At 40.1% G+C, this 13,099-nt stretch overlaps 1 protein-coding gene across 2 annotated transcripts in view; it reads left to right on the top strand.

The window, feature by feature from the left end:
• The first annotated feature begins 1,714 nt into the window (after positions 1–1,714).
• Positions 1,715–13,099, top strand: part of vps50 (VPS50 subunit of EARP/GARPII complex) — a 108,800-nt gene continuing 97,415 nt past the window's right edge. For both annotated transcript variants that reach the window (XM_083925077.1, XM_083925076.1), the window contains exons 1-4: positions 1,715–1,826; positions 2,344–2,412; positions 10,756–10,878; positions 11,990–12,061. In XM_083925077.1, coding sequence (XP_083781203.1) covers positions 1,794–1,826; positions 2,344–2,412; positions 10,756–10,878; positions 11,990–12,061 — 297 coding nt within the window. In that variant the 5' untranslated portion in view covers positions 1,715–1,793. The remainder of the gene's footprint in view (positions 1,827–2,343; positions 2,413–10,755; positions 10,879–11,989; positions 12,062–13,099) is intronic.

Genomic DNA, 13,099 nt, shown 5'->3' with positions numbered 1-13,099 from the left:
AAACGAGCTGTCAGGACTTCTGTACGGTTGTATGTCACAACTATATTACAGTGCAGTTAAACTGCTGCATGTAAACATCTGGTAGAAACCCAAAATTCAAGCATGAAGCTGAAAATTATGATAATAATATGCCCTCTTTAAATCTAAATTTGAATTATTTTGGCACTTGGGTGTTTTGTTTCCAAAGAAAACTGGCCATTTTGATGGATCACCACAAATAAATGACATTACGGTGAAATTATCGTTTTACGATATTGGCAACAAGTTTTAGTTGTTTGCTGGATAATAAATTATCAAGATCTGAACCTCATACTGAGTCATAAGGTGCTGCTTATTATGATGCTCCCCTGCATAACAAGAAGCAGTTAATTAAAATCGTGCTCTAATGATAGCTGATGAACTGACCAACTGAGTGCACAGTGTCTTTGCGTTGGCATCTCCGGGTAGGGGTTGCCATCTGTTCCGTCTCAGTGTATGCTTTAAGGGAGGCTCCCGCACTGTGGATGACTGCCTAACAAACAACAGTGGAGTGAATTCACCTAAGGAGAGAGCGACTTCACCTTCATTTGACTGGGAAATAGCCTGAGGCATCATTAACCAGGAACTAGAGCTCACAGTGTCTGCTGTCTGCTGCCTGCTTTTAACTTAGTGCTGCTCCAAATAACACCCAAGGGGGCTATGACAAAACAGGCTGAATGGGTCTGCATGCACTGTTTTTGCAATCATTTTAAACCGTTTACAATGCAGAGTCAGGTCTGAGGACTTGGCGGGGATGGTGCTACACGGCTCATGGAAGGCATGGCATGATGGGCAAAAAAAAAATCAAATGTGACAAAAAAATGAATAAAAGTTATTTGTTGTCAATCTTCACTTGTTTGAGACTACATGATATGTATTCAATGACAAAAGCTACAGACGGGTGTGGAGGATGTACTCATGACCCTATATGTGATCAAAGTAGCAATAACACAATGTAAAATACTCTTTTAAAAAAGTACTTTAAGTACAAAAGTTAAAATACTGATAAAGCAATCCAACGCCCCCTGTCTGTGTGATATCATGACATATGGTATATTATATTGTTTGCTTATTATCATTAATGCATTAAAATTTAAGCAGCACTTTAATGTTTTGTGGTACAGGAGAAACACATTTTACTATTGGCAAGTTTAATCTCTAATCAAGTATTGTAATATGATCATATGCTTTCAACACTGTACTTAATGCCAGTATTTGACAGTTACATTACGCTGCTGGTTATGAAAACCATAATGTGTGAAAGAGGTCTGTCTCAGCAAGCACCACAGTCATAATACATTTTATGAGTTTACACCTGACAGCCTAATGGTGACTGATATAACACAGAAGAACATTTTCAGGAAGGCAAAAATAAACATGGCTCTCTAATATTCTGTTTCATTTCTATTTTCTGATGTTAAGTTACTACCATCCAGTGGTGTAAGAAAGCAATGCGTGTATGATAATGTAATAATAATGACACAACTCTTGAATATATAGTTTGTATTTTCTTTGCTCAGTACACCATACTGTATATTTTAATTCAATCCAAATGTTTTACACTCGGGGGATACTGACAGTAGGTCACGAGCACACCTCTTCATAAAAACTACATTTCCCAGCATTCCTGTGGAATTTTCCGGTTGCTACCGTACCAGTCACGTGACGGCCAAATATGGCTTCCTTCTCGTAGTGATGGAGGCGCATCGTTGACAACAAAACAAAACCGTGACTTTATTCATCTATTGGCCCACTGACACACAGTTTGGATCACGATGCAGAAGATCAAGTCTCTTATGGCCCGGCAGGTGAGCAAAGCGGGTGTACAGACACCGAGCTGCTGGCTGTTTGTCTCTGACAGCTGCAGGTAGCTATAACATGACAGCTAGCTAAGCTAACTGGCTAATTTGACAGCTTATCGTGTGGCTCATTAAAGCCCGAATAAAAGCAACTTATTTAACGAGTGCAAGACAGCTACGAGCTATTTGCCCCCACATGGAGTCGATACATGTAGTGGCAGTTTCACCCGCGGCCCCAGTTGTAAGAGTTTCCCATTAGACACAGAAACAGGGCAGAACAGGGGGGACTGGGCGGTCAGGGAAGTTCTCACCTTGCACTGCAGTAATGTTACACTCACTGGTTCACCACAACACAACACAGCAACAGAGCATATCACTTCACAAATCTCCCCGCCTCTTCCACTTTTTGTTAAATGTGCAAGCTAATGTGACAACGGGAGCAGCTGAGAGAACCAGTAAATGACACGTTACTTGCTTCACTTTTCTGTGGCTTTTGAAGTCTTAACAGTGACTCTTATTTTGACAGGGCCTGAAAAGCCCCCAGGAGAGCATGGCAGACCTCAGCCCTGTGGAGAACCTTAGAATCCCGAGCAAGGTAATCTTCGTGACAAGGCTGGAGCTGCAGCTTTCACTTTTGTTGTTGTCACTGATGCATTTGTGTTGCATATTGTAGAAAAAAATAACTTTAACCACAACTAATGCTGTGCTTGAGTAGTTAACAGTAGAAAGCTACCTGACCTGTGTTTAACTGCTGTCACTGTGTAGTAAGGTCTGAGTAGCTGAATGCTTCCTGTAAGAATTTTGTTGCCAACTGAAATAGAGCTGAAGTTGAATTCATTTCAATCCAAAGTAAACACAATCTGCACATTTATAAATGTGCTTTAGAATGATCATCTTATGTGTTGTACTTGTTGTGTATGGAGTAACTATTTTGGGGAACCTGACTATGTATATTATTTACAGAAGATAATAACGTGTCAGGATGGTTTTAGATTTTAAATGTTAAATCGTAAATGGACTTGTACTTATATAGCGCCTTTCTAGTCTTCTGACTACTCAAGGCGCTTTCACACTACTTGTCCCATTCACCCATTCACATTGACTTTCACACTGATGGCAGTGGACATCTACATACCATCTAATCTAACCATTCACACCACATTTACACACCCATGCGCAGCAAGAGGATTCGGGGTTCAGTGTCTTGCCCAAGGACAATTCGACATGTGGACTGGAGGAGCCAGGGATCGAACCGCCGATCTCTCAAATGGAGGAAGACCTACTTAACCAGACATATTGTAAAATTTAGTCTTTTGTCCGACATGCAGTATATTTCACTGAACTATTCTCTGTAAAGGACATTGGTTACATAATACCTACTGAGTTTTCGAGACAGTAATGTAAATAGACTGATGGCTCCCATTTATATCACTTATGGACACACTTCACATCAATCTTAACACCAGGAGTGTGAAATATGGTCTACTGTAATGGTAGTTTAGCATTTTGGCATGGCAGCGTTTTTAAATGCTATCAGTCACGCTCAGTCACAGGAAGAATTTGTCATTATCCACTTGTACAAATTCAATTTGCAGAGAACAGACAGAGCAAAGCTGCAGAGTGGCTCTATATAATGCAAAGTCACTTACTCACTTACACCTCAGTGCACTGCTAGCTGCTAGCTTTGCTTTGACTTTGCCTTGTAGTGATGACCTTCTGTTTATGTAGCTGCATACAATTTGGAAGGTGACCAATTCCATGTATTCAAAGTGCAGTGTGATATCAGCTAGGTCAATTCAACAAGACGTTTAGTTTCTCTCCTTCTAAAGGCTTTTTTGTTTTTAACGGTTGGCGTTGTTGTAGTAGTTTGGCCTTAACTTGAGTGGAACCATTTACCATTAAAGTATATGCTGCCCAACTGGAAAAACACAGCAAAAGATAAGACTAAAAGGAAGTGCTTTTCTGTTGATTCATCTATGAGAGTTGCGAAAGTCAAAGCTGAGAGCTGGGTTTGAATACATTTCTTTCAATCTGTCGTTTCAAAAGTCCTGTTGTCATGAGAAAAGAAAAAGACAGAGCAGCATGTGTCAAACACAGTCTTTCTCTTTTGAAAGGCCCATATATAAGGGTGAGTGGGTCATTATTGCAAATTGAATCCCTTTGGGGTTATGCAGGCGACTTGCATAACCATGATGGGGTTTAATGTAATTTGCTCTACATTATTCCGCTTATTACATGCCGACTTATTAAAGCAATCAATACTTTGACACAAAATATTAGAATAAATATGAGTTTATCTATTTAAAAACGGTCCTCATAGTCTATGAAAGTAAGTGTGTCCATATCAACAGTGGTAGAATGCAATAATTGACGAAAGTATTCAGCAACGCTGTATAATAATACATAAGAATGGATTTTCTGGACAAAGATTGGGCTTGTGCTTGGGTTTATTGTTGCAATAAACAACAAATACAGATTCATGATGGATAACAAAGATAATACGTAAGGGTCTAATAATTCAGCTCATTGTATCATATCGGTGTAAACGATATTCAAACCTGTGATTGCAGAAAACCACCTAATGGCACAGATCAAGCTGATAAGCAGTCATCTATTCTTCACGTGTAATTTGAGCCTGAATGAAAGCAGAGAGGAGTTTTTCAAGGAAGATTTGTGTCTTTTCATCGGATGACTGTTTAACCCCTGGCTTTGGCATTGGTATCGGGTGATGTGACCAAACTGGATATGCAGGCATCAAATTAGGCCTAAAAACATTCACCTTTGTTTCTGCTGGCATTGTATCCCTCAAGAATTACTGTTATGTTATCATACCTTTTCTATTTAGCTTATGATATGAGGCAGCATAGTATACGTAGACAGAAAAATTGGGAGAAACTTAGTATGCATGTGAGGATTATATACAGCTCAGCCTGCCTCATTGTACGACAGATGAATTAAGTCTCCTGTGTGTACTGTAAACACCTGCCTATCGTGTGTTCAGCCAAAACACTGGGCTTATTATTTGATATTATGCACTGAGTTTATTTACTTTACTGCAGGGCCTTTCAGCGTTCAGGTAAACGAAATAGGACCCACACAGGCTTTGTATACACCGAAACCCACGGTCCTTTTTGATTAAAGGTGAATAATCGTCTCAGTATGTTATGGCCACTGCTGCTGTGAGGAGCACTGCATTACTTAGCCTAATATATTGCTCAAAGTAGGAGAGTGAGACCAAGGTTGACTGTGTGTGTGTATTATTCTTGTTCTGCTTCTTATTATTGTACCTAATCTGATACATACTGCTTAGTACCAGTCGTGTGTTACCAACCATTTTAGCCGTGATTCACATCATTTATCATCCTCCTGACAGCAACTCCAGGCTCACTGCAGGGGGGTGGACTGATGCAGGGATGATTGAGAATTGATGCTGTCAAGTCATTTTTTGCCTTTAAGGGCTGATGGTGTTTGAGTGATACGTTGGGAAAAACGTTTATATACACTACTAAAGTTAGCCTGTCGTTGTAGACTTGAGTGCGGGAAAGGCACACGGGCTGCATTTATACAGCGCTTGTATCCAAAAGCACCCATTCACATACTCACACATTACTATTCAAGGGGCTAATCAGATCATTGTGACATCACCAGAGATTCCTCACTTGGTCGGTTTGTCGTCATTAACAGGAAATGGCGACTGATATTTTACAGAGCTGCAAAGACAGAAAAATAATTGTTAGCTGTTATAGTATTTGATTAGTGGTTAAAGCAATTGTCATGCAAAAATGGCAGAAGTTGCTGTTTTCAGCCTCTGAAATATGGAGATTCCCCATTTTATTTGTTTTATATCATATTAAACTGAATAACTAAGACATTTAAAGACATTACCTTGGCAAACTGGCATGGACATGTTTCTCTATTTTCTGACATTTTATAGAACTTAAAATGAATCAATTAAAACATAAAATAATTGTCAGATTATTAAATGCTGCTAGAGCCAAAGGTCTGACCTCTGTCTGCATACAACGAGCCAAGGACCTAAATTGAATAAAGGTTTGACCTTAGTCGAGATTTCAGTGTGATATATAAGATTATGATAAGGACTTTGGCATTAAATAAAAGGTCATTTGTAGCATTCGCTGTGTAAAAGAAAAAGGCAAATTAGCACCAAAAACTTTAAATATATCACAGCCTTAGCTTTTTTTGATCACTGTGTTGCTTTTGTTAATCTCTCTTGGTTTCTGAATGGTATAAGCTGCTTTGTGGGTTCACACTAAAACAAACAAACAAACCTTTTTTTCCCCTCTTTCCAGTCCTTGTTCAAAGCTGCCATCCCTCTGCGATTCAGTTCTAAGGATTTTCTTTGCTACTGCCGTTTGCTATATCTCTTAACCTCTTCAACTCTACTGAACATTTCATATTGTGTGGTAAACCTGTGCTGTTATCAACAAGACATTATAGATATAAAATACCTTTGTTATACTGACTTCCAGTGAAATCCACAATTTCCCAACTTAAATAGTGATGCAAAAATATTTCAAAAATATAAGTAGAGCTGAAACAATGCAATAAGTAGTTTAATTCATTTTTCAAACAAAAAAGCAAACATATGCTAGTCCAGTTCCTAAAATGTGAGGAAATACTGATTTTCTTTGTTAGCATTATTGTAAATTGAATATCTCTAGGTTTTTTTTGCTCTTACTCAGACTAAGCATTTGAAGATGTCACCTTGGGTGCCTTGCAAGAATGATGGACATTAATTCTCAAATGTTATCATCTAAACAAACAATTCAGGTAAACAACAATAGGCACATTAATCCATATAAAATGTATAAATTGTTTTTGCAGCCCTCAATATAAGTTCGACACAGGTTTAGTGAAGCTCTGGAACTGGCTGGTCCATAATATCTGTTACTGGAAAATGTTTTATTTAACTGAGGAAAGCAGCAGTTCCTCAAGGTACATGAACCTACCATTTCCCACCAACAGGGGTCACCCTCAGTTTACCTATTGCAGTTCTTTTTTACAAGAGTTCTTTAAAACATTAATTCACACAGGCTGAGTGCATCGCCTGCTCAAAATTATATACCTCTTCTTTTTTTTTTGAATGAGTGCCTCCAATGTGCAGTTTGTGTTTTATGAAGATGCTGGGCTAAAGCTGTGAGGAGGGCTTGTGTGATACACTGTCATTAGTTAACACAGACAATCTTTAGGGGAACACAGCTCATTTTGTTATGGACTTAGGTGAACCAGTCAAATTTGTTTTGGAGATAAGATATCATCATCATCATAATTATTATAAGGGCCTGCCTACACACCCATAAAACAAGTGATGGACAGTGGAGTATGACTATCAAAGGTCTCAAACTGTAGAAAGTGAGATGTTCATGTCTTTTTTTGAATATAAAACGGGTTGAGGTTCTATATGAATTCCGTGATAGTATGAAGAAAGATGCACACAGCCCGTATTCAGATACTGTGCCTTTAAAGGAGCCAGTGAATATACCTGTATTCCTCCTCTGAGCGTTTCAGACAGAGGATGAATACAGACAGTATGAGAAAAATCATGTGTTTTTGAACATTAAAGTATGTAAACAGGTTCTAGTATAAACCCAAAATAGAAGTATGAACCAGAATGTGCATCATATGGGGCCTTAAAGGAAAATAATCACATACTCCCAAGTAAAAATTCAAAAGGATTACTTGTTAGCCCGGCAACTGACAGCGGTATTGCAGCCAGGGGTATTACTGTTAGCCGTGATTGTGTCCTAATGTCCCAGAACACAACTGTGTTAAACCCTTGTGTAGGAGCAGATGAGGATATACACCCAGTTGGTTTCGCATAAATATTCAGTGCTGATTACAATGAGGAGGTTTTGATTTGTTCATCTCATGAATCATTCCATAGTGGAAATAATTGGTCCTCACCCCACCGTCTTTTTCTACTAGCGTCTCGCTGGATTTTCCACGTACCTTTTTGTTTATTCAGTCTTCTGTTTTTTTTTTTCACGGCCCCCCTTGTTGTTGAGCACCGTTTTGTTTCTTGCTCGATTTTCTCTAGACCGACATCCCCTTTGATTCTTTGATAACGCTTGTTAAATGTCCCGTATTATGGATGCAAATAGATTTCTAATATTTCACAACGTGATGAGGATTTCATTAATTTGCAGGGGTGGGGTGGGGTGAAGGTGGGGTTTGTTTGTCCCTCATCCTTCAAAGTGAAATTTGATCAAAGCCTCACAGCGGCTGATGTTGGGGCGTCTGTTTATCCTTTTTTTGTGCCTACGCAGCGGAAGGGAAGGAAAGGTATGCGCTTTACCCAAGGTAGCCTCTCAAGTATTCATTCACCTAAAGATCTTGAGAGTTTTGTATGTCACTGCGGGTGGGAGACTGAGAGGGAGGGAAAAGAGAAAGACGGTGACACGGGAGGTGAAATGCTCTAACCACTCTGGAGCGGCTTCACACTGTCTTTTGTTTGGCTCATTCCCCTCTCTTTTTCTTTCCGCTCTAACTTTCGCTACCAATGAGTCATCCATCCCCCCACACCCACCCCCCTTCTCACTTTCCTCCTCATTTGAGCTGATTTCCCACCCACCCCTTTTGATGGCAGAGCGTGATCTCCTACCCATCCTTTTCAATCTCACACCCACCCACACATTCTCCCCGGGGCCTTTGCTCACTCCTTTACCTGATTTAAACATGGCAGCACACACACACTTGCCTGAAGGTCTGTGCAATGCACACACGTTGAAATTCTTTATTATCATCCTCCCAATTGCCCTGTATAAAATGTATACATGGTATATACAAGGGATTTTGCTTGATTAATTGAATCAAATGGATCTATATTTTACTGCCAACAGTAACATTACTCACAGCAGCATTCTCATATAAATGTCACTCAGCAAGACACATTCTCACCCACAGAAGCAGATTCAGTTATACGGGTGCCACACTTCGCCATGCTGCACGCTTCTTGCTGATAGTAGCCGGGAAAATATTTGTTGTGAGGCAGGTGTGTAACAAGGTTTTCCCAATCAATGTCTGCTATATCATGAAGTCTACATGAGATGTTGTGTGGAGATCTTTGATTTAGTTTTATGTATTTTTGCGTAGTGGCGCGCATACGTAGATTGCATTTATCCTATTATTTCACATCCATCCTCCTGGTTCAGCTCCCTCCCAAGCCTGTGGTCTATTTTTAGTGCCATTGTGCTTTAATGTGCTTTTCGACTCTGCATTACCTTAAATAAAGGATTTGCACTCGGGGCTTAAAGTGAATCCACCTAGCATGAGATGTTCTCTTTATATGGGATAAAATATTATTATGTAGTTTGTAGCTATATGTAGGATTTTTAGCCATGCTAACAGCGTGAGCCTAGGGATGGTATTGATGGTTTGTTGGTTGGTCGGGGACTGGAATATCTCAGTATATTATAGAAAGAGGGAAGCTGCTGGGCTTATTTCAGGCACACTTGCACTGAGCCAAGGGGTCAGTAAAATAGCTTTATTAGTTTAAAGCATATAAAAGTTAAAAAAATCAATCTCAAAGGAGACAATGAGGAGTTCCAACCCACACAGGGTCTTCTTCAGGGCATGACTGGAAAGAGGAAGTCTACTTTAAAAGTAGTTTATTCTTTACAACTGTTAACAACTATTTTTTGTCCTTTTTGCATCTGTACCTGTACATACAGTATATTCATGTACCCCTGAGGAGGAATCCTAATTACTTTAGTAATGACCTAACTTTTCCTCTAGGCTCTAACAGGATCATGACGTTTGCTTTCGTGGTATATCTCAGCAACATGCTAAGGTGGTGAACATGGTAAACATTATATTTGCATAATATTGGCATTTTAGCATTATGCATGTAAGCATGCTGATGTCAGCATTTAGCTCAAAGTGCCGCTGTGTCGTACGCAGGCTCACAGAACTGCTAGCATGCCTGTAGACTCTTTAGCAGTAAATTGAGATTGGGACACTTCTGAATCAACATCATTTGGTGTCATCACTGATAGGTGTAGAGTAGCACACCGGTCATTTTTACGTTTCTAAAAATGTAATGCATTTCCATGGACACTACTTCTTAAGGACACCATTAAGAGCATAAATTTCACACTCTGACATTAGGACGCTCAAACAAAATGGCGGAGGATAAATACAATGCATTGTAAAGAATAGTAAATATACCTTGGGACACAGCCTTAGTCTTGTTTTAGTTTTTCTTGTTGTATAATGCTCACACAGTCATCCTACCACTTTTTGTTATTGACCCCTGACGTAACTATATTCCAGCAGGTTTAAAAGCCTTCATCTAAAAGACTTACTGCCTCCTCACAGACTAATGAGCCTCGGCAGATGCAAAGCATGTTAATCAATAAGACTCTGATGTTTCTCAGAGACGCTCTGAAGGGGAATCCCCGTAGTATTTTTCCGGTCATTCCTTTCTTCTCATCTTTCCTCTCAAGGCTCCCTTCCATCCCCCATGACAGCTGTCCAACGAAACAAGCTGCAACCTTCTCTCAAACTCTGTGATTAGAGTCTTTCTTCTTCCCTTTTTTCCCCCATTAAACACCTCCTCTTTCTCTCTGCTTGCCTCTTGTTCTCAAGCTCATTGTCATTCTGTCCTCACTTTGTCCTTCACCCTTGCCCATGTCCTTAAACTCCTCTGTGTTCTTCTAATCCTATCTCCATTCCATTTATTTATGTTATTTGTTTATTCCCTTGTCATCTTTCTCTTTCTCTCTCTGTTTTGATGTTTTTTTTTATTGATGTTTATATTAGAGATTTAGTTTGTTGTTTTCATGGCTTTTTTCAACCCATTTCTGTTTGTGTCCCAGTGTGTCTGGAACTTTCTAAACTTACTTCAAGGACATCTTTTAAATCTCTCTCTCGTTGTCACTGTCTTTCTCTCTTTTAATCTGTCTCAACCCCTTCCCAGGAGGAGTTGCGTGAGCTGAGGGAGCGGCCCATCGACCCCCAGGCGGAGCAGGAGATCATCGACAGCATCGAGGAGGTCTACTTTTCTAACGACTCCTTCGATATGGTGCAGCACGAACTTGAGGTCAGATACTTTCTCTATGAATGTCTAGGCGTTATTGACTGAATGAGCACCACCCACTTGTAAAATGATGAAGAGAGCCCCCTCCATAAGATAATAATTCCATCAAACCCACCACATTTCAGTAATTCTGATAACGGTAATATTGCATTTCTAATGTGAATGGATATGGTTCCATGTGCTCTGAACCTCGTCTGACTGGCAGAGTTAAAGCTCTGTCTCACCTGAGCTGCTGTTTCTTGCACTTCCACTGAGCCACATGCGTACCATTGACGTCTGGATTGATGGATTGCATCCACTCAACAGAGGAAGGGTGTGAAATCTCATTAGATTTATCTTGGTATTGCTACACCATCTGAAATGAGACTCTCAGTCAAGAGGAAAGTAATTACCTATCATCCTTTGGGCCATGGATTTGTAATATCTTCTTTCCTTAGCAGAGTTTGTTTGCTGTTTACTAAATAACTCACTCTACCTTCTTCACTAATCTTACTAATGATCTGGCAAAGTATATTTATTGAACTTTTGTTTTTTTTGAATGGAGAAAGAGCTATAGCTTTTCTTATTGAAACACGCTTAAGCTTTTATTTTAATGCCAAGTGAGCTATCTTTGAAAAATTAAGATGCTCAGGAGTGAAGATTAGCTCTCTCAAGATAAATGAAATCCCTGCCATGGCCCTGAGTGCCAGAAATTCCATATTTCCATAGTTCTACTTTGGATATTTCTCTGTCTAAGACATGCCTAGCAGGGACTTTTACTATGCTGCTGAACAGCAGAAACATTTGGAAGCAGCTGCATAGAAGTAAGAAGGGCTTTCAGGGCTGTTTTGCAAAAGTCTAGGATGCTTTCACCTCTGCAAAAGGATTTTCAATTTCAATTCAATTTCCATACATAGTGTTAAATCATAACAGAAGTTATCTCAGGACACTTTTCATACAGAGCAGATCTAGACCACCATCTATGATTTAGAGAGACCCACTCAATTCCCCTATGAGCAACTGCACCTTGTACAACGGCAGACAAAATAAACGTCCTTTTAACAGGCATGTATTGTACACAACCAATGTATTATAAACTAACAAAAATGTTGTATGTTTGTGTTTGTGATTTCAGAAACTACCACCAGAGCTGAACCTGCAGGAGCTTGAGGAGTACAGAGACAAGCTGAAGAGACAACAGGCAGCAGTAAGTGTCTCCTTCTCGTACAGTCCACATACACCTTTTTCCTTGACTTTCAACTGTATCGCACAGCCTTCATTCCCATGGAGTGTGCTCAGTGGTCACAGAGAGATCTTCTGACATGTGAGCTTTTACAATTTCACATTTCTTGTAAGTGTCCATATGAACGTACATTCATTCACATATACTTCTCGGCCAGAACTCCACATGGTCCATTTCTCAAATGAAAGTCCGAAGCAAGGTTTGTTTTTGTTGCATTGCTAACATTTGAGCCTGGTTAGTTTCACACATTGCAAATATGCAAGCGCACCCAAGAACTATACATGACTACATTTTGTCACCCAACTGAGCTGCGTTTCCCTCTGCTGGAAACTGCTTTAAACCAAACGCACTGACTTGCGCTGCTGACATGAAACACTAATACATCGGAGAAATAATATTCCAACATCCTGTTTTCATACAGATTAAAGCTTTGAGTTTCTGCATTTGCTCCATTATCTCATAGAAATCTATTTCAGGCTCCTGCAAATCACGTGGCAGCCCAAAGATATTGTCTGCCTGCTTCACAACTACTTGTGTCCCACCCCAGTCAACAGTGCCATGTTCCGTTTGTGTGGGGAACGGGGACATTAACCCCCGTGAACACTGTGTGATTTGTTTTGTTGATTGGTGCAACTTCAAGCTGATAAGGTCCTGCACCCAATAATAGCCACACTTTGTGCTTTATGCCTAAACTCTGATTGCAGCATCTTCTGACGTCAGTGACTGCGTTTTATCCTCCTGCGGCCACAGCAGGACCACTTACACGGTGGTTTTCATTCTGAGGGCAGTCAGGTACTCGCAGTTTCAGACTGGAGAGCTGGACTGTCAACATATTCTATTTATAGAAACACGTGGTAGAGAAAGCAGCTCTTTCCCCCCCCTGGACTCTCAATCTTCACAGTCCAGTGCAGCTCGCCCTCTCTCTCCCAACAAGCTTCTGTATTTCCGCACACCTTTTCTCTCCATTCCTCCCCCACTTTAACAGTTGCCCACAGAGCTGTC

Source organism: Echiichthys vipera (assembly GCF_963691815.1).
Source record: "Echiichthys vipera genome assembly, chromosome: 13".
In the NCBI taxonomy this organism is placed as follows: domain Eukaryota; kingdom Metazoa; phylum Chordata; class Actinopteri; order Perciformes; family Trachinidae; genus Echiichthys; species Echiichthys vipera.
The sequence above is the reverse complement of the archived record's forward strand: the minus strand, read 5'-3'. Positions and strand labels throughout refer to the sequence as shown.